Source organism: Trypanosoma conorhini (assembly GCF_003719485.1).
Source record: "Trypanosoma conorhini strain 025E chromosome Unknown Tco_14.4_contig_00348, whole genome shotgun sequence".
Lineage (NCBI taxonomy): Eukaryota > Euglenozoa > Kinetoplastea > Trypanosomatida > Trypanosomatidae > Trypanosoma > Trypanosoma conorhini.
In genome coordinates this window covers 1,920-19,434 of record NW_021704438.1, presented here as the reverse complement: position 1 = coordinate 19,434, position 17,515 = coordinate 1,920, and the positions used below count along the sequence as shown (strand labels likewise).

The window sequence follows — 17,515 nt, the reverse complement described above, 5'->3', positions numbered from 1 at the left end:
AGTTGGGGTCTGACAGAGGCGGGAGCAGATGTGCGGAGGAAGAAACATTAGGGATGTGCACGGCGGGCACACGTGCGGCGCCCCCCAACGTAAGAGCGAAGACGATGCCCACACACACACACACACACATACAAATTGTGGGTGGCGGGAGAGGCCTCTGACGTGAAGGTCGCGGGAGAAGAAGTGTCATTGGCAGGCCTCCCGCCTCCAGCTCCTTTCCGTACTGCATGGACCTCCCCCCCCCCCGCCCCCACCCCTCGTACACCCCTTCCCATCGTTTTTTTTTCGTGTTCCGCAGAGAGGGGGGGAAAAAAAAAACTTCTTCCTCTTTCTTGTTAAAAAGCCCCGATGCTTCCCCCTCACTCTCTTTCTCTCTCTTTTTTTTTTCATTGCCTTCCCTCCTTTCTTCCAACAGCAGGAAGTAGCCCAAATATAAATACGTGGAATAATCAATAATAATAATAGTAATAATAATAATAAAGGAAAAAAGTTTTGCAGGACAAAAGCGAAAAACGTGACAAAAAGAAACATCGCCCGTCCCTAGAGAGCACGTGAACCCCAAATCCATCCATCCTCTCTACTCTCTTTCATACCCCCAGCTTGCGCTGCTGCAGAAGGGCCAGCACCGTTTTTACTGGCTTTTTTGCTGTTCATCCTGGCACTGTAAAAAATAGTCCCACGCCCATTTGCAGTTTTCCGGGTGCTCTGCATTTGACTCAAGACACTTGGAGTACGACTTGATTTGCGGAGAGCAGGCACTATCGCCGACTTGTCGTGCCATCTCCTGTGCCTCTGCGGGCTGCGTGGGAGGCTGTTCTCGATTGAACAGCATGTTGGAAATACCATGGCCAAGGACGGACCCCGCGGCAACAGAGGCCATGGTGCCAAGGATACCTGTGCCACCACCGCCACGTTGCAAGTAAACGTTTGTCACTTGCGGCTGCTGTGGGGTTGAGGCCGTCTGATGTGTGTGCTGCTGCTGCTGCTGCTGCTGGTGTGGCGGGGGAGTGTGGCGGGCCGGCGGAGGTGCAGCGGAGGGGCGGGAGTGCGAGGGAGATGCACGACGTGAACGAGCCATTGTGTACCTTGCTGTCTCTCTCTCTTTTAGTGGAGATGTGTCCTTTGCGCTACTTCCTATGCCAACGGCGAGACGCTCCTGTTGCAGTGGTATCTTCCCGCGAAACAAATTAGAAAACGAGAAGACACGAAGAAAGAAGGTCACTCGAGCAAAGAGAAGTCACAGCTCAACTGAGATGTTTTCTTCTTATTTCATCCGTTTCTTTCTCGGTTTCTTGTGATGCGCTTCTGTGCCTATGGAACGGATTCCACAGGCACGGTTTGCTCAGTTCAGCCCGAAGGTATTGGAAGAAGAAACAAAGAAGCAAACACACACACACACACATACACATACACACAGAAGCAAATATAGGGGGCATCCTCAAAAAAAACATAGTGGGGCAGGAGGGGAAGAGTGCAGCGGCGACTGCGTCTGTTTACAGTTTCACACAACTGATACTTAAACGTGTTGGCATCTTCGTCACCCATTCGATTTTCTCGCCCCAACGCGTACAACATTCTCCGCATATTCTTCGTCCACACCCAGGCTCCTCAATTTGCCCCTCTATCCCTTTTGCTCGCGTTGTTCTTTCGTTTTTCTGGTTCTTGCTTTGATCCATAATGTCATCTGGCACATTTTTTTTCTCTCAGTTTTTTTTTCGTTCCTTTCTCCCCCCCCGAACATCACGGCTGCGGCGACGCATACTTCTTTGTCCATTCCCTCGCCGTCCGCATCGCCGCGGCTTCATCCCGCTTCCAATTCTCTGCTACCTCGTTATCTAGCGGATCATCGGGGTTAGGGCTTGCCATGAGCAGCTGTATGCTCAACAGCACCTTGATAATCTGTAGCGCCGGCGACCACTTGTCCTTGATGATGTCAAGACAGATGCGGCCCAGCTTGTCCACGTTCGGGTGGTAGATGCGGGTGATAAACCGCACGCGGGGTGGGACCATCGGGTACTCCTCAGGAAGAAAGAGTTCGAGGTCGAAGACGCCACCCTCGTAGCTGCTCTGCGGCGGGCCGCGGATTTTCACATGGAAGTGGCGCGGGTTGGTGGGCGACGGCCTGGCCTCGATTCCCTCCGAGCGCTCCCGCTGCAGCTTCTCCGTCTCCTTGATGATCCGCGTGGTGAGCGTCATTGGCCGGGGGGCGGTTGTGTGTTCGGGCGGGTGATGGGTTATCGGGTGCTGCGTTGCGTGTTAATGACTTCGGTTGCGCTTCCCGTGCGACGGGGGGTTGCAAAGGGTGGGGGGATCACGCACGCACGCACGCACGCAAAGCACGAGGGGGCGAGAGTGGGAAAAGAAAGAGAACTGTAGTGGCAGGCAGTGCAGAAGGGGCAGGGGAGCAAGGCGCCAGACACGCACGCGGCGAAGGAAGTGAAAGGAGTGCGCGTCCATCCTGCAGGTGCCCTCACTTCTCACCGATCCCATGCAGGGCCGCAGAAGAAATAGAGAGCCGGACGAAAAGAAAAGTAACGGGGGTGGGGTGGCGTGCAGTGGAAACAAGTAACCCCCTTCCCGTCGTGGGCGAAGCTAACAAAAAGTAATACGCGTCCCGCACGAAAAAAAAGGTAAATAAAAAAGAAACAACAAACACTCCACACAGCCACTGCATACACCAGGAAGCGAACGCCAACTGTGACGCAATGAAAGAGACGTAAAGTCGCATAAAAGAGGGAACGTAAAGATTTCTCGCGTTCGCGCTGCGCACGTGGTCATCTGAGGCATGCGCATAAGTACAGATGAAACGTAGCGCCAGCATGTGACCAGTACCACAATCAAACCAAAGCAAGAAGGCGCGGATTACCAAAAAAAAAAAACGGCCTACGAAGCCAAAGAAGAACGGGGCCGCTTTCGGTCCAAATGGCCACAACTTTTGTAAAGGAGCATGGGACAAAGTAAAATGACGCGTTGTGTCATCGGGTAGCATACGTCTAACATGTAAGCCAACACACCTGTCGCTGCACCCTTTGTACACTCACCCATTCTCTGCATCCCCAACTCGCCGCGTACGTCTGTCTCTCTCTGTCTCTGTGAGACTGAATGTCTGTACTGCATACGACCACTTCGAGTATGAGTGGACGAATTCCATGGAGGCTCGAGAAGAGGTGCGTCGCATAATAAAGCACGAAGCTCAAAAAGAGAAATCACACCAGGCTATCGCCATCTGGGGTGAAAACAAAAAGTGAATAAAAAACAATAAAAACGTCAGTGCCAGATGAGTATATAAGTGGAGCACATGCGGACGTCTATGAGATATATATATATATATATACATACAGACGCATAAGTGTAGTATGGGTATATAGACATATGCAGGTATATAGTCAGGTAGGTATATATAAAGTTACATTGTGGCATAGGTGCAGAAATAAGCAGATATATAAACAGAAGATATATATATATATATAGTTTTAGAAAGAAAGGCAATGTGCGGTGGGATCCCACACGACGCGCAGCCATTCAATACCTGCAGACTGAAAAGAAAAAAATAATAATATATCACACCGCATGGAAGAAGAAGCAACAAGTGGTTGGTAAATGCGTCTTTGCAGAATCAAAACAGAACAAACCCTCCCTCCAGAGCAAAGGGCTGAGCCGAGTGGGAAGGGACGCAGTAAGTGCCACCTGCTCCCCCCCCCCTCCTCCCAGCCGAGGGCACGCAGAGGCGCACGCGCAGCCTCCCACTCGGCAGAGTCACTTACGTTAACGGCATTCACCGTCATCGCTAGGACAACTATCCGCACCCTCAACACTTCACTGGGGCCAATCCAAAGAAAAAAAACCTGGAGGTAAAAATGAAAACAACCATAAAAAAAAGGGGGGTTTCCGTAGAAGAAAAAAAAAAGAATGTGAAAGTCAAAATAAAAAAGTGTAGGGTGCATGGAAAAGATGCATACATCCACATACAAGCAAGCATGACGCAAAACCAAAAGGCAAAAAAAACATAAGAAATAGAAAAAAAGAAAAACGCCAAAAAAAATAACGACAATAAGAAACAAGAGACTTCCTCCTCCTCACGCATGTGTGTATGCACACATGTCTATGCATATATACATAATCAATTAAGTAATTTATCCTTGCGTGTGTGCGCCTGCGTACACATGCGTGCATCTATCGGCCTACAAGCGTCACAAGTCAAAATGGACTTCGCGGGTGAGTGGGTGAGCAAGATCCCTCAGCCTCACGCGTTCCTAGCCCTCATGCTAGGTGCCTGGGTAGAGCAGGGTATGTGTAAGAGAAGCATTAGCGTTAATAAAGAGGGGGCATTACCATCACAGCAGTGTCGCGATTTTCGCGACAAATCAATGGGTAAAAAAACGCACGCACACACACTTGAGAAAGCGAGTGTGTGCAATAGTTAATAGCAAAATAAAAACAATAACAAAAAAGAAAAAAGTGCTTCGGAGACGAAGAGCAGCCCTGCAGAGGGAATCACAAAAGCGCAAACAACGCGGCCCAAAGTGTTTGTTTCCCTCCTCCCATTAACACTCGCATCACGGTCCGTCCCAGGTCTGCGCCTTTGCTGCTGTGTCCACAAAACGCTGCCGTCGAAAAGGCTTGAGTGAGGGCGGGCGAAGGAGCCCCAGGAGAGTGCACGGTTGCATGTGTGTGTGTGTGTGCGTGTGTGGGCGGGGGGGGGGGGGGCGAACACTAACTCCACCGTTCGTTCCTTGTCTCAACCTCCAAGCAATTGTCGGACAGCTCCTTCACTATTCCCACCATGCTGTACAGCTCTTGCTGAGCCGCCTCGTCGGCGTCGCGGATGACGTCCTGAGCACCGCAGGAGGGAAGCCCTCCCCACGGCTCAAGGACTCCGCCGGCGTTTTCGCCGCTCTTCAGCTTGTGGCGCACGACACCCATTGGGGCAACGCGGGACGCCGCCCATTCCAGCTCCACTGCACCAGAAGCGACAGCAAGGGCGGCGCCAAAGAGAGGATGCGACTCCATCCAAGCCAGGGGCAGGCGACGCAGCTGGCAGCGTTGGCGAAGGCCACCTGCGCATCCCTCCTGCTCAACATTGCCTTCATCCTCATCCTCTCCTGCGGCCACATCCATTACGAAGAGCAGAATCCGCTCGCTGGCCAGCAGAAGTTTCTCCAACTTGGTTTCATAGCGGGCGTGAAACTCATTCTTCTCGGCAAGTAAGTGCGGCCACCACAGTTGCACATCCTCGTGATCCTCCATCTGCTCGTCCTTCATCGTCCTTAGCAGTTCTTCCTCTTCGCCATGGGACTCTGAAAGGAGTTCAAGAGCGACCGCCCACCAGCGGGGTTCTTCCACGCGAAATCCACATACTCTGAGAACAACCGACTCCACGTGGATAGTATCCTTCACTTTAAGTACATGCTGGTGACGAAAGAATGTTTCATCAAGGATACGGAGCAGTGCTACAGCACTGGCGTCGACGTCTGCATACTTCCAGCACGCAAGAAGGCAGGCGGCCATAACAAGGAGATGCTGACTTGCAGTAAGGGCATCAAAGTCTTTCACCTCATCCCTACACGTCACGGTGTAGGCATAGCTGGCCAGTAATTGCAGCGCCGTCAGCGGAACCTCCACTCCCTTTTTCCAGGAGAACTGGTGACCCTCGAGAGCAAGAAGAAAACCAAATCCCATCGACAACATGGTGGCGGCAAGCTCGTGGTGACGCTGCAGAAACCAAGACAGCGCCACAGGGGCCGTCTTGGGCTGACACGGAGTTCCTCCTGTGTAAGATAAAGGGAAGTTCCCCGAGGGAAGCAGTCGCACCTTGACAAAGTCCGACCCCCCAGAAAGGAGAGAGTGACGCTCTCCCTCCTCCTCTTCCGGTAACAGAGATTTTGTTTCCGTCTTTCTGACCACCGCGTCCGTGTACGAAAGAAAGGCTGTGAAAAGGGGTCCACTAATGTCCACGGCAGCATAAACGGTGGGTGGTGCACACGGCCTTTGTGATGGCGGTAGAGATTTTGTCACCACTGCCGCCCCGCCATGGCCTCGCCGCGTAGTCTGTGGCATGTCCACCTGCGTCGCCGTGGGTGGAAGTCGGCACTGTTCTGTGTTCTGTCTGTACACGCCTTCCACCTCACTACTGGTGGGAGGAAACCTTTGCGTGACGCAGGCCGTCGTAGTCGAGGCGCCACCCTCGCCGTCAAGGCTGGCACCGAACTCGCCTGTCCCACTGGTGGACCCGGCATAGACGGAAGTGAACGGAGACGCGGTGCAAACGTGCGCCGGCTCGCTTTTCCTCCTTGCCCCCATCTCGGCCAGAGTGTCGCGCCTCTTGGGCGACGTCCTCCTGGCAGCGTCACAGAAGCCCATTTTTCCGCCTTCTTCCCCTTTCCTCTTTTCTGTTTCTTTGGCACCCGCCACTCGCAGGCTGTCCGCGGTAGTCAGGGCAACTCTCTGTGTCAAGTTGCTTTCTTCCGCAGAGGCGGGGAAAATAAACAAGCGATGAGGCAAGAGGAAAAATACACATGCGGGGGCAGCCGCCGGAAAGAAAACAACGGCGACGAACACAAGCATTCAACGACGACAGTCGCATCGCCTTGCACCCCCCAACAACACGCCCGGAAGACCAAATAGTGTTGGGTGTCTGAATGACGACACAGCGGCAAGAAGGGGACGGCGCAGGGAAAGGGTACGATCGCAAAGTACACAGAAACATAAAACGGGGAATGAGGAATTCCCCCCTCCCCCCGCCTCCGCTCACTTTTTAACTCTTTCTGTTTCCGTATTCACTCCCCACTGACTGGGCAAAAACAACAACAACAACAACCAGAGGAAGTAGGAGGGAAAGCAGGCGCAAGCAAGCACATTGCCCCAGTAGTGTCCGCAACGGAGAGTGGCCACAAAGCAGCTTTGCGCTTCCATTGCGCGTCTGTGATGCACCATCCACGCTTTGGATTCCTTTACGTGCGATGCCCTCAAATGTGACTTGGTGCTCTCTCACCTCCAATTCACGTATCCCCCATTCTTCGGGAGGGTAAGAGAGCACTGCACGTCGCACAGCACAACCACGTACCCAAGAGGTCCATTACCACCTGCACAATGGGGGCGGCATGCTCAATGTTAACCCCAATGAAGTCCAGTACATACGGTAGTGTTGCGCCAATCAACACGGAGGTTAGAACAATAAAAAAGAGGGAAAGGGAAAGCGCCATCACGAGCACTGAGCCATTGCTCCACTGCGTTACTGTTGGCCAAGAGGATACGTTCTTGAGCGCCCTGGTGGGGTGTGCTTCACTATTACCAGCAGCATCCAACCAGAGAAACAAAATCACCCGCAGCGCCCCAATGCACATAAGGATAAGGCTACAAAAAAAAGCAACAATCAACTCGTGTCGCAGGACGGCAGGGAGGGACAATACCACTGGTCGACGTCTTCTTTTACTGGCACCACCACCGTCAGTAGTCAACGCTTTCCCACACCACTGCGGCAGTAGTCTTTTCAGGCGCAGGAACCAAGGAAAGCGGATCACAGGCACCTCCCATCTCGATAACCGCAGGTTGCAAGAGACGTGGGGCGATTTGAGCACGGAGAGGGGGTAGCCGCTCTCGGACGGTGAACAGTCTACTATGGTGCACTCTGTGCTTCGTAGTGGAGCCTCACCCCCGCCACTGCTACACTCACTGGAGGCCAGGACGGCCGTGATGACCGCAACCGCTGCCTGGTTGCCTGCGTTCCCCCCGGCCCCGACAACCATGCCCATGAAAAGCACAATCGCCACCTGGTTCGTTATGAGCTCCTCGTGCCGCTGCAACACCAATTGCGAGCCAGACTGCAGGGCAAGTAAGGCGGCAAGCAGCACAAATCGCTTTATTGCCGTGGTGTAGGTGGATCTTTCCAGCAATTCACCCGGCATACATCGAGCTGCCACGCTACTGCAGGAGAAACGCCTTCGAATAACCGCCCAAGTTATTCTGCCCCTTCCAACACAACCGTCTTTCTCCCTCGCCCGCACCGCAGCACCGCGATCCCGAGCAGTGGCACATCCAATCTTCTCATACTTTGAGGGATTGCCGCCGTCAATGTTTTCAGAGGAGCCACGCAGACTAAGCCAAGAGACCATCTCGCCGCCACTCCCTCCCTCCAGACACACACACACACACACACACACACACAACTGTCACGAGATCTCAAAAAACAAACCAAGTGGAAGTGGATGCGAAGAAGCAAGCTCCCCTCCTCTCGCTACCAAGGAAGAAGCGATGCTGCCAACAAGGGCCTTCGCCACGTCAGCGGCGACGACTCCCTTTTTTGTCCCTTCTTTTTAACAGGCAGTAGGCACAGTAAAGAAAGAAGCCGCGTAGAGGGGCTGCGCAGCCGCAGAAGCACACCAAAGGATGGTGTGAAAAAATGTCAGCCACGGAAAAGGGGACGCAGGAAGAATTCATATATATATATATATATATATTCTTGGGCCCGGCACCTGCCACACCCGAGACGCAGCTCATCCGCAGCCACACAACTGAGTAAGCGCCAAAATAATGAACGGAGAGAGACGGAGAGACCACAAATCAAAGAAGAAAAATACCAAGCAATGGAAGAACGGGGTGCAGGGCATATGCAAAGAACATAAATATGTGTGGGTGTGCGCGCCAAGAGGAGGTTGTGCAGACACTGGCGAATACATTAACAAGTAGAGAGCAGGAAGGTAGAATAAAAAATAAAAACAGAACAAAAACGGCAGACAAAAAAAATGTCCAGGACAAAAATAAAAAAATGTAGAAATGAAAAAGAAGAAAGCCAACCCTTTTGAAAAGTCTCGTCAGACACACACAAACTCAACTCTACGCAGACGAACCCCGTAGCCAAACCTCCCCCCTCTACAAAATTGGGGCTCACGCTCACTCGGCAACACTCCAGAACGTGTATGCCGCGACTAACAAGACGCCTTGCGTGCTGACGCAAACACGCCAAGAAACGCGCAACTTCAGGCTGAGCCCACTCTGACGGAAAATATCTGCAGCACGCCGCTGCGCTCGACAAGAAAAGGCACAACTGTACCCGCCGTTAAACGAGACACCTCATGCTGGAACTGCTCGAGGCTCTCCACACGCTTGTGATTGACCTTCCTTATAAAGTCTTGCTTTTCTATCCCAGCAAGGGCAGCAGGCCCTGTCACATCCACAACTAACACCCCATCGCCGTAATGGGAAGGGACACCATTGATCATGACACTATCCGTTGCCTCTACCCCAATCACTGGCACACCAGACCCACTCTCCGCATTGAAACTTCCGCTGCTGCATGGAGAGGCAGTGCTGTGACGCAAGAGGTGTTCCTGTGGCTTTCCTCTCGACTCCAAGTCACTCGCGTTCTCTACTGTACTGTGTCCATTTTTACTTGGACCTGTCACTAGCTGCAACTCCACGTCTTTCAGTAACGCTCCGAGTTTTTCTCGCCACTTGTTGAGAGAAATCACAAACTGGGGCGTGAGCACACTCAAGGTTGTGGGGAGGCTCGTTGGCAGGTAAATGCTGGTAGAAAGGAGAATAAAGTCATTCTTAATGGATGCCCCAACGCCACCGCCACACATCTCACGTCCCAGTAATGCTCCCTCCATCAAGAACTCGTAGACGCGCAGTCGCACATCCGGGTCAGACGGAATAGTTGCCAGGAGAGTGGAATACATATACAGCCTCTCTGTTATTGCATCAAAGGTTACCAATAAAGTGTACTGCCCGTCAACACTTATGACACAGGTGTTGTTTTCATCAAACTTCAACGCAGTCTCTAAGCCCAGCTCGCACCCCATGCAAATCAAGTTTTCTATCGCGTTTTCCCGCGCATCATACCTCTTAACATTACGATCCAACGCACCATTATCTTTGCCCGGTGGCGTCTGCTTCATCGCGTTGTTGGCTTCCCTTTTCGGAGGTGGCTCATCCTGGACGGCGTGGTCAAGGTGACCATCGGCATTGACATTGTCCTCACTCTTTACTAGCCCCGACGGCTCTCGGGCGTCGCCCTGCATATATAATTGCCTCGCATTCACCTGCGATTGCTGGGTGGGAGCATGGGCGTTGATGTTTTTGGGGTTTCCCCATGCCACGTCCTTATTCTCGAGCGCCGCGGGAGACAAATCTGATGAATCCTCACCGGGCCAGCCGCCCCTCTTAAGCCCCTTGTGCATCAACTCGGGTGGAGGCGACCTACCCACACGGTCATAGTACAACAGTCGATTTTGGTGCGACACAAGCCGGTTCAACTCGAGTTCTCTTCTGTCGCGGTCTGCCGCAAGAACTTGTTGCTCTATTTCAATCTCCTTTGCACGAATATTCACCTCACGCTCCTTCGCGCGCCGCTCGTACTCTTCCCGCGCCTTCTCCAGGCGCTCCTTCTCCGCCAAATAATTGGCCCGCTGTTGCTCTAGCAACGCCCTGCGGCGCTCGTTATCTATTTTCCGCAGCGTCACTGCTCGAGTCGCTTCCTCTTCCGCTTTGAGCAGCTCGCGTCGTGCAGCCAAGTCTGCTGCGCGCCGAGCCGCACGCTGCGCCTCTCTCTGTCGCAGCTGCGTCAAACGCAGCTTTTCCTTCTCGACAAACTCCTCCTGCTTACGAACCGCTGCCAAATCCCGCTCCGCCTTGTCCTTTTCGCGCTCAAGCAGCGCCTTCTTCCTCGCTGCCGCCTCTACCTGATCCTGCAGTCGGTCGATTTTTTCCTGAAGGGTGCTGTCGCACCCTGCGCCCTCGTCGCCAAGGATTTCCTCCTGGTGCCGCAGGGTTTGGTACTCCAGCGCCTGCCTGTGGGGCGAGAGAAACGATGCGGCGTGGTTGGTCGTCGGGTCGACGTTGGCGCGGTGCTCCAGAGTGAGGGTGGTGCCATCCACGATGCCGTAGGCGGCGCACTCCTCCTCGTCCCGGACAAGCGGGGTGCCGCTGAGCTTGATGACTTGTTCCGCAGCGGGAATCGAGCAGGCGTCGGCGGCGGCAAGGCACTGCTTCAGTCGTCCAATCGTTAGCCGCCCAATGTCCCCCTTGATGTTGAGTCTGAACCGCTTCCCGTCGTCGGGGCTGATGACGGTGAGGACGTTGCTCGCGCTCATTGGCTCCTTGGGCGTCGGCGCTGACCCGAAATGTGCTACGCCGAGAAAAGGCTCCCCGCTTTCTCGAGAGGAACGAAGGAAAAGCACAGTAAACCCCAAATAGCGTAGACAACAAACAGCAAGAACAAGAACAACAATAAAAAAAAACGGTACTGGCAGAAGAAAAAAAAAAACAAAGCCACCACGCCGTCCGCCCCGTCGTTTTGCCGTGCGCTTTTCCTCAGTCCTTCACCCGCCTTCCTGGCCCCTTCGCTGACACTAATCCACCCACACACACGCACACTCACACACGAAAGCAATGAAGCAACAAGTCTCTCGGCGCACTCAGCGCCACAGCAGGAAGGCGTCCAGCTGTTGACGCGCGTCGTCCGTAAAGAAACACCCAGTCCGTTGGCTCCGATACAACAAGGGTGTTCCGTTGTTTGCCGACGGTGCTAGAGAGGCCTCCAGCAATTGAGCTAAGCACCGCCCCTCACGCGTGAGGCCGATGACAGACCATGATAATGCAGTGCCGATTGCGGGCACACGAAAGTACCGCGGAAAGCATGACAAAAGAAGCGGGATCATCGCCAGGTCACCAATGTTGTCACGAACGTACGACCGGCTCGCGGGTTGGAGTCTGCTGCGGAGCGCCGTGAAGGAGAGAAAGCAGTCTTTATCACCGTTGTCGGCAAGGCGATCATCATCGTCATCATCGTCAACCTCGAGTCCAATCTCCTCGGCCCAACGCAGCTGCTCACGATGTAGGCAGCACAAAATTTCAAGCACCACCTTTGCGGGGAGAAGCTTCCGGTAGACGAGCGGTGGTTCCTCCGATAGTGTGCGGGGGCGGATGCACGGCAACTGTGTAGGTGTCGTTAAGTCGTAGAAACCATCCACATACTTGTTAAACACGATTGGCTCCGGCTTTGCCTCATTGCCACTCTCGGCACCCCTTTTACTGTTGCCATCCCAACCACCCGTCCCGTGGCCTGCATCGCATTGTCCATATGGAAAGAACAAGCACGCAACACTCTCCTCTGTTTCGTGTTTAAAAAGAGGCGAAACACGACCCTGCAGACCCCCAAGCAGGATATCGTGCAGCTGTTCATATTGCCGCGGGCTAAATTGGCGCAAAAGATGCTGCACAAATGCACTATTGGCGGATGCACCAACAGGGTAACTCAGGCTTTGCAGTGCAAGCGCCAGGTTTGGGTCGGGCGGCGTCACAATTGCTGGCGTTGTCACCAACTCCTCATAGACGGCAGCGTGGAGCCTGCAGAATGCGTAGCTCCACACATCCTCTTCTTGCGTTTCCTCCCCGTTTGCGGCCGCTCCCACAGTAAGGTCGTCTGCCACGGAGTAACTGTGGGACGGCCACTTCCGCCAATTCGCCCTGCGCCGTGGCATGCGGGGCTCTTCGAGCTCCGCCTGCAGGTCTGAAAGCAAGAGACGTACATGCACTTTTTCCTCTGCGCGCGGGAGAGGCGTTGACGCCGCGGTTGTGGGTTGCGGGTTAACCCGACGGCGAAGAAATAAGAGGCCCATTTCAGACGCGGAACCGATGTTGGTGGCGGGGCGCTGCAGATGCCGTCTTTGGTGCTGGTGTTGCGGCGGAAGTAGACGTCCCCAGCGACACTCCACGCCCAATGCACTGAGAGCCGAGAGTAGAAGGCCATCGCGAAGCTTCGGCATATCGCTATAATCCAAAGTCAGTAGAGGGGCGAGGTTCGGGCACTTTGCCAACGCCCGATCACGTATGGCGGCAAAGTCGACGAATCCATCCTCAGTTCCTGCCGCCACCGAGGAGGAGCAAGTTCCCCCACGACTTCCGTCGCCGACGGAGGCGGTCACTGGAATGAATTCCAGAAAAGGAACTAGACACCGCGAGAGCCGGTAGCGCTCCACCGCGGCCGGCGCAATAAACCGCCTCCCCATGTGTACAACAGTGTCTTCCCCCACAGATGCAAAACTAGCAGGCACATAATCAGGCGCCGTCTTCGCAGTCGCCTCTGTGCTCGTGGTCCTTGCGATAGCTTCATTGACACATGCGGCTGATGCTACGAAGCCTTGCAGCGGCTTCTGCGTTGCCGAATTTGCGGTCGACGAAGTTACGGGTGAAAAACCTCTCCCACCTCCTACGGAAGAGGGAAGCAGTTGCACCATTGTACCATTCTTCGTTATGGCAAAGACGTCGTGTGTGTAGACCAGCAGCAGTCGCCTGACGTCGTTGGCGAGCTCGTGACGTATAAAAGAAACCGCGGTTGGGCTCAGCGACACACGCCGGATGGCCGCCATCGGCACTGCCCTTCTCACTGCGACGTCTTGTGGTTCCAAGGAGAACAGGAACGCAGCTATATCGACGGCCAACTCCCGGACGCCGGGCCGGAGGCGCAGAAAAAATGTCCCGCCGCCGGCGTCACATGCCCCTTCGCGTTGAACGCTTCCACGCTGCAGGGACGTGAATACAAAGACGCCGGAGCTCTGAATTCGACTTGCGATCTGCCGCCTATTTTCCTCCGCAGCAGTACTGTTCTCTGAAAACCGCACTACTTTGGAATCCCCGCCGTCGCCGCGTGTGACACCAGCCGGGAGTAGGCGCAGCAGCAGCGACTGGAAGTGCTCCTCAAGGTACTCCAGTGGAACAGGAGGATAGAACGGCACCTGGGGGCCGCTTCCTCCCCCTGTATTACTATGGCTTGGCGCCGTTGGTGCCACCGCATTGCAGGCTCGGAGGTGCTTCTGGTAGGCAACAAGGACGTCCGTCAACGCAACGATGATTTCGTCCACGTCGAGCAGCGGCCGCCGCGACGCCAAGAGCGGCTCAGGGTGCACTTCTAACGATGAGGCTGTGGGTGTCTGCTGCTGCTGCTGCCGAGGTGGCGGCGGTGGGGGCATGCGCTTCACGGAAGACGCTGCGGGCCTCCCTGTTCTTTTCGTTCCCCCGCCGCTCACAATGGACCGCGCTGGCGTCTGCCACGGGGTGCGTTGGCCCTGAGAGGGCGCCGCAACAGTGGCGCCCCCGCACAAGCAGCATCCAAGCCGTGACAACTTCGGCCCAAGAAGATGCGCCGTCCTCATGGCCGTGCCGAGGGCCGCGTCCTCTCCAACCGGAAGTGCACCTGCTGGCCAGAAGAGCACCCGCGGGACGAGCCGCAACCTTGCAAGAACACCCCCGCTCCCCCGCGCTCCTCTCCCTCCCCAAACACTCAAACACGGAAAATAAATAACGCAAAAAAGAAAACAACAACATGAAAAACGGAGAAAAGGCCAAGAAGGGAAAAAAGACAGAACCAGGTCTCGCCCAACAGGCACATGTATACCTTAGATGCACGGAGAAAAAAAAACAAGAATGGAATAATACCGCACTGGGCGAAAAGAAAACGCCCTACCACCAGTGGCAATGCAACAATATGTCGTAATGTCAGTCATTCCTGCAACTAAAAAATAGATGCATAACGAAAGACGCGCCGAGGCACGAAGAAAGCATCCTCAGCGGACAAGTAATTCGCAAAGCACCGGAGGGTAAGGCGGCTCTGGTGTGTCCGTCACCGCCGGCGTTGGCATCGTCGATGAAGGTAAAAGCAAGGGCTGAGTTCTTGCCGGCGGTAGTGGCCACAACAGAGTTGAAGGTGTCTGCGCGTCGCACAGCTCTAACCCTCCCTGCAACGTGATCCATCCCGGTTGCCACGGGAGAAGCGACACAGAAAAGGTTATGGTTCCACGGGGATCAATGAGACCTAAAGGACTTAGTAGTGGGCCTGCATACAAGAAGGACGGCGCTAACAGATCAGGCCGCACCCGCAGAGACAAATCAAACTGTTTCTCCGTGTCGTAGTTCACAACAACGCACTCGAGGGATGTGGGCTCTCCGGCCCTTGGTGTGTCTGGAGTCACGTTTCGCACAAAAAAATCCAGCGTTGGCTGAAGGAAGAGGTGACCAAGTTGCACTCGGCTACTGCGCTCCGTGCCGCTATCACCGTTGGCCCGAGACCACTTCCATTCCACGTATCCAACATCTGTAAGGTTTGGAGACGCCACTGCCCCGGCAACACCAGAGGCAGTGTGACGCAGTGGAAGCGAGCGCAGGCAATCCGGCTTTATAACTAGTTCAAAATAGTAATAATGCTTGTCCTTTGGGCGCAAATGAACGTCTTCCAGGGTGCCCGTTCCACCACCGGTGTGGTGCATGCTAAATGCCTCCTCATGATGCGTCGTCTTCGCCACGCCGGCAGGCCACCACGACGGCGGAGTCAAATCTAGTTTCGCAGTGGAGTGGCGCGGCGGTGACAAAACCTGAAAAGCGCCCCCCGTGTGGAGCTTTACGCCCAGAAGAACCAAAGGCACCGATGACACATTTTGCAGGCACATGGATAGAACGTATTTTTTGGTTGGCAAGGCTATATTTGACATCACTTCCTCAGCCGTGGGACCCGTCGCGCGCAGCTGCGTAAGCCGGTTCTCCTCATGTCGAGCTACGATGGGAATAACCTGAAGAGCCCGATTCGTTTCTATGATGGCTCGCTCCGCCTGAATGCTAAACGACCAGGTTAGACGCCTTGTCTCCTTGACGATATCGACGTAGGTTACCAGCACATCGAGGGTGTGCTGGCCTGGCTCCTTCAGCGCGCATTCCACCGTGAAGGACACGTTGCCTTTGCCCTCCAGATGAGGGCACTCGTAGTCAACAATCCTTGACCGATGCAATGTCGGGTGCAGGCACCCAATGGAGAAGCCCATGGAGACGAGCGGATACGTCGCCGCGTTGTGGAAGCTTAAAAATGCTCGGAATGGTTGGCCTACAAAAAACTTGCCAATAGAAGCGGGTAGCGCGAGAACAGAGCCAACCCCGCACACCGAGAGGGAGGCTGCCTCACCGCATCGCCGCGCCGCAGGCTTGACGTCGCTGCTCTCGCCAGCAACCCGAGGATGGTGCAGTGGGTTGGCAAGCACGTCAAAGAGGATATCGCCTTCCTCTACCAACTCGGGTGTCATCGCGTCAAACAACTCCGGCCGACGGAGCACCGTTGCCCGTATCGAAAGCGGGTTTGCGAGCACAGCAGGAACGTAACTCGTTGCTGAGAGCAGCGAGGTCGTCCCGCCACTGGCTACCTTTGCTTCATTTGCACTCGCGGACGCCGTGGCGCTGCGTGATGACATCTCGCTTGGATCAGCGCATCCAAGGAGGAAGCAGAAGCACGGGGAAAGGAAGGAAATATATATGCAGAAGCAACTGTAATAAAATATGCGTTACCACAACGTCGGGGAAACAGCAGAAAAAAAAAGTGACGAAAGAAAGGTGCCGTCGGACTGTAGTAGAACGGCACCTTTCGCGAGGCTCAACTGTGGGCAATTGCGACACGAAAGGTGGAGACTCTGACATGAAACGAATTTGGAAGATAAAGACGCTGGCAAAACCGTGAAAAAAAACAACAACAAAAAAGACATCATTTTTTTTTTCCTTATCTCGGAAGGAGGGGGGGGGGCAATTCCATTGGCGGCAGCCAAGAAAATTCATAGGGTTAACCAGGCCCACATCACGGTTCTTCAAGCCAATGTCTTTTTTTTTATGGAACGGAATCCGGTGTTTCTACCAATCATCATCCTCGTCGTCCATGAGCCTCGGGGGAACCTTACCCGGCACTGGCGGTGGTGGAGGTGGGGGCAGGGCTGCCTTTACAGCAGGGGGTGGCGGTGCCGCGGCCACTTGGGGAGCTGATTCCTTGGTGGCCCGAATGCCCTTTGAGGGGGCAGACGGGGGTACCTCGTCCTCATCCTCGTCCGAGTGCATTCCGAGAATGCCCCTCCGGCGATTTGCAAGAAGGGAAGACAGTGTATCCAAGTTGCTCTTCGGCGCCACCTTGGGGGCCGGTCTAAGCTCCGCCGTCTTTGGCGGCGGCCGTGTGACGGCGCTCTTCGCTGGCGGCGGCGGCGGTGGCGGTGGCGGTGCAGGAGGGGGGTTACCAAGCACAGGAAAAGCCCTGGCAGCTGGCTGCACGGAGGGTGTCGGCAGCGGAGGAGGAGGAGGAGGAGGAGAAGGGGTCGCCGTCATCGCCCTTGCCTTCGCTGTTGCTGTTGTGGACTTAGCCATCATCATCGCCGGTGGCGGTGGCGGTGGCGGTGGCGTTGGCGGAATCTTCATACCCTTCAATCCGGGCGGCGGCGGTGGCGGCGGCGGCGGCGGTGCCTTTCCTGTGGGCGGCGGTGGCGGCGGCAACGCAGCTGGCGGTGGGAACTCCGACGCAGCAGCGGGGGGAAGCAACGACGGCCGCGTGGGTGCAGCTTGTGGACCGGAGGTGATTGCTAGTGTGTGTCCATGCGAGTTTCTACCGCCACGCGGAGACCTCGTGTTCTCTGTTGCCGTCTCACTCTCCTCACCAAGCCGCCGCTGCCAGCTGGGCGCAATATTATCCCCGGCCTCCAGCGTGTACGCGTGCCAAGCAACT

General features: G+C 54.9%; 9 protein-coding genes across 9 annotated transcripts in view, besides 16 other annotated features; all 9 read right to left on the bottom strand.

The window, feature by feature from the left end:
• Nucleotides 1–109: 109 nt before the first annotated feature.
• Nucleotides 110–133: a microsatellite.
• A 99-nt stretch (nucleotides 134–232) lies between these two features.
• Nucleotides 233–273: a microsatellite.
• A 171-nt stretch (nucleotides 274–444) lies between these two features.
• Nucleotides 445–480: a microsatellite.
• Nucleotides 481–631: 151 nt separating this feature from the next.
• Tco025E_05731 (uncharacterized protein) lies at nucleotides 632–1,078 on the bottom strand (the record flags this gene model as incomplete). The annotated part of the gene is made up of 1 exon (XM_029372623.1): nucleotides 632–1,078. One exon carries the CDS (start codon nucleotides 1,076–1,078, stop codon nucleotides 632–634), a length of 447 nt encoding a protein of 148 aa, XP_029227255.1.
• Nucleotides 1,079–1,368: 290 nt separating this feature from the next.
• Nucleotides 1,369–1,382: a microsatellite.
• Nucleotides 1,383–1,416: a microsatellite.
• Nucleotides 1,417–1,424: a microsatellite.
• Nucleotides 1,425–1,740: 316 nt separating this feature from the next.
• Nucleotides 1,741–2,196, bottom strand: Tco025E_05730 (ubiquitin-conjugating enzyme E2; the record flags this gene model as incomplete). The annotated part of the gene is made up of 1 exon (XM_029372622.1): nucleotides 1,741–2,196. One exon carries the CDS (start codon nucleotides 2,194–2,196, stop codon nucleotides 1,741–1,743), a length of 456 nt encoding a protein of 151 aa, XP_029227254.1.
• Nucleotides 2,197–2,312: 116 nt separating this feature from the next.
• Nucleotides 2,313–2,341: a microsatellite.
• A 974-nt stretch (nucleotides 2,342–3,315) lies between these two features.
• Nucleotides 3,316–3,470: a microsatellite.
• A 952-nt stretch (nucleotides 3,471–4,422) lies between these two features.
• Nucleotides 4,423–4,458: a microsatellite.
• Nucleotides 4,459–4,666: 208 nt separating this feature from the next.
• Nucleotides 4,667–4,690: a microsatellite.
• A 23-nt stretch (nucleotides 4,691–4,713) lies between these two features.
• On the bottom strand, nucleotides 4,714–6,360 carry Tco025E_05729 (uncharacterized protein; the record flags this gene model as incomplete). Its single annotated transcript, XM_029372621.1, has 1 exon — nucleotides 4,714–6,360. The coding sequence occupies one exon, from the start codon at nucleotides 6,358–6,360 to the stop codon at nucleotides 4,714–4,716; it is 1,647 nt and encodes a 548-aa protein (XP_029227253.1).
• Nucleotides 6,361–6,795: 435 nt separating this feature from the next.
• Nucleotides 6,796–6,817: a microsatellite.
• A 181-nt stretch (nucleotides 6,818–6,998) lies between these two features.
• On the bottom strand, nucleotides 6,999–8,111 carry Tco025E_05728 (Mg transporter; the record flags this gene model as incomplete). Its single annotated transcript, XM_029372620.1, has 1 exon — nucleotides 6,999–8,111. The coding sequence occupies one exon, from the start codon at nucleotides 8,109–8,111 to the stop codon at nucleotides 6,999–7,001; it is 1,113 nt and encodes a 370-aa protein (XP_029227252.1).
• A 24-nt stretch (nucleotides 8,112–8,135) lies between these two features.
• Nucleotides 8,136–8,164: a microsatellite.
• Nucleotides 8,165–8,434: 270 nt separating this feature from the next.
• Nucleotides 8,435–8,456: a microsatellite.
• A 519-nt stretch (nucleotides 8,457–8,975) lies between these two features.
• On the bottom strand, nucleotides 8,976–11,090 carry Tco025E_05727 (uncharacterized protein; the record flags this gene model as incomplete). Its single annotated transcript, XM_029372619.1, has 1 exon — nucleotides 8,976–11,090. The coding sequence occupies one exon, from the start codon at nucleotides 11,088–11,090 to the stop codon at nucleotides 8,976–8,978; it is 2,115 nt and encodes a 704-aa protein (XP_029227251.1).
• Nucleotides 11,091–11,198: 108 nt separating this feature from the next.
• Nucleotides 11,199–11,236: a microsatellite.
• A 106-nt stretch (nucleotides 11,237–11,342) lies between these two features.
• Nucleotides 11,343–11,381: a microsatellite.
• A 33-nt stretch (nucleotides 11,382–11,414) lies between these two features.
• Nucleotides 11,415–14,150, bottom strand: Tco025E_05726 (uncharacterized protein; the record flags this gene model as incomplete). Its single annotated transcript, XM_029372618.1, has 1 exon — nucleotides 11,415–14,150. One exon carries the CDS (start codon nucleotides 14,148–14,150, stop codon nucleotides 11,415–11,417), a length of 2,736 nt encoding a protein of 911 aa, XP_029227250.1.
• A 411-nt stretch (nucleotides 14,151–14,561) lies between these two features.
• Tco025E_05725 (uncharacterized protein) lies at nucleotides 14,562–16,229 on the bottom strand (the record flags this gene model as incomplete). Its single annotated transcript, XM_029372617.1, has 1 exon — nucleotides 14,562–16,229. The coding sequence occupies one exon, from the start codon at nucleotides 16,227–16,229 to the stop codon at nucleotides 14,562–14,564; it is 1,668 nt and encodes a 555-aa protein (XP_029227249.1).
• A 430-nt stretch (nucleotides 16,230–16,659) lies between these two features.
• On the bottom strand, nucleotides 16,660–17,211 carry Tco025E_05724 (putative WAS protein family 3-like; the record flags this gene model as incomplete). Its single annotated transcript, XM_029372616.1, has 1 exon — nucleotides 16,660–17,211. One exon carries the CDS (start codon nucleotides 17,209–17,211, stop codon nucleotides 16,660–16,662), a length of 552 nt encoding a protein of 183 aa, XP_029227248.1.
• A 13-nt stretch (nucleotides 17,212–17,224) lies between these two features.
• Nucleotides 17,225–17,301: a microsatellite.
• A 175-nt stretch (nucleotides 17,302–17,476) lies between these two features.
• Tco025E_05723 (putative WAS protein family 3-like) overlaps nucleotides 17,477–17,515 on the bottom strand; it is a gene marked incomplete at both ends in the record, with an annotated part of 1,437 nt that continues 1,398 nt past the window's right edge. The window contains one exon of the mRNA XM_029372615.1: nucleotides 17,477–17,515. This exon is cut by the window's right edge and continues 1,398 nt beyond it. Coding sequence (XP_029227247.1) covers nucleotides 17,477–17,515 — 39 coding nt within the window.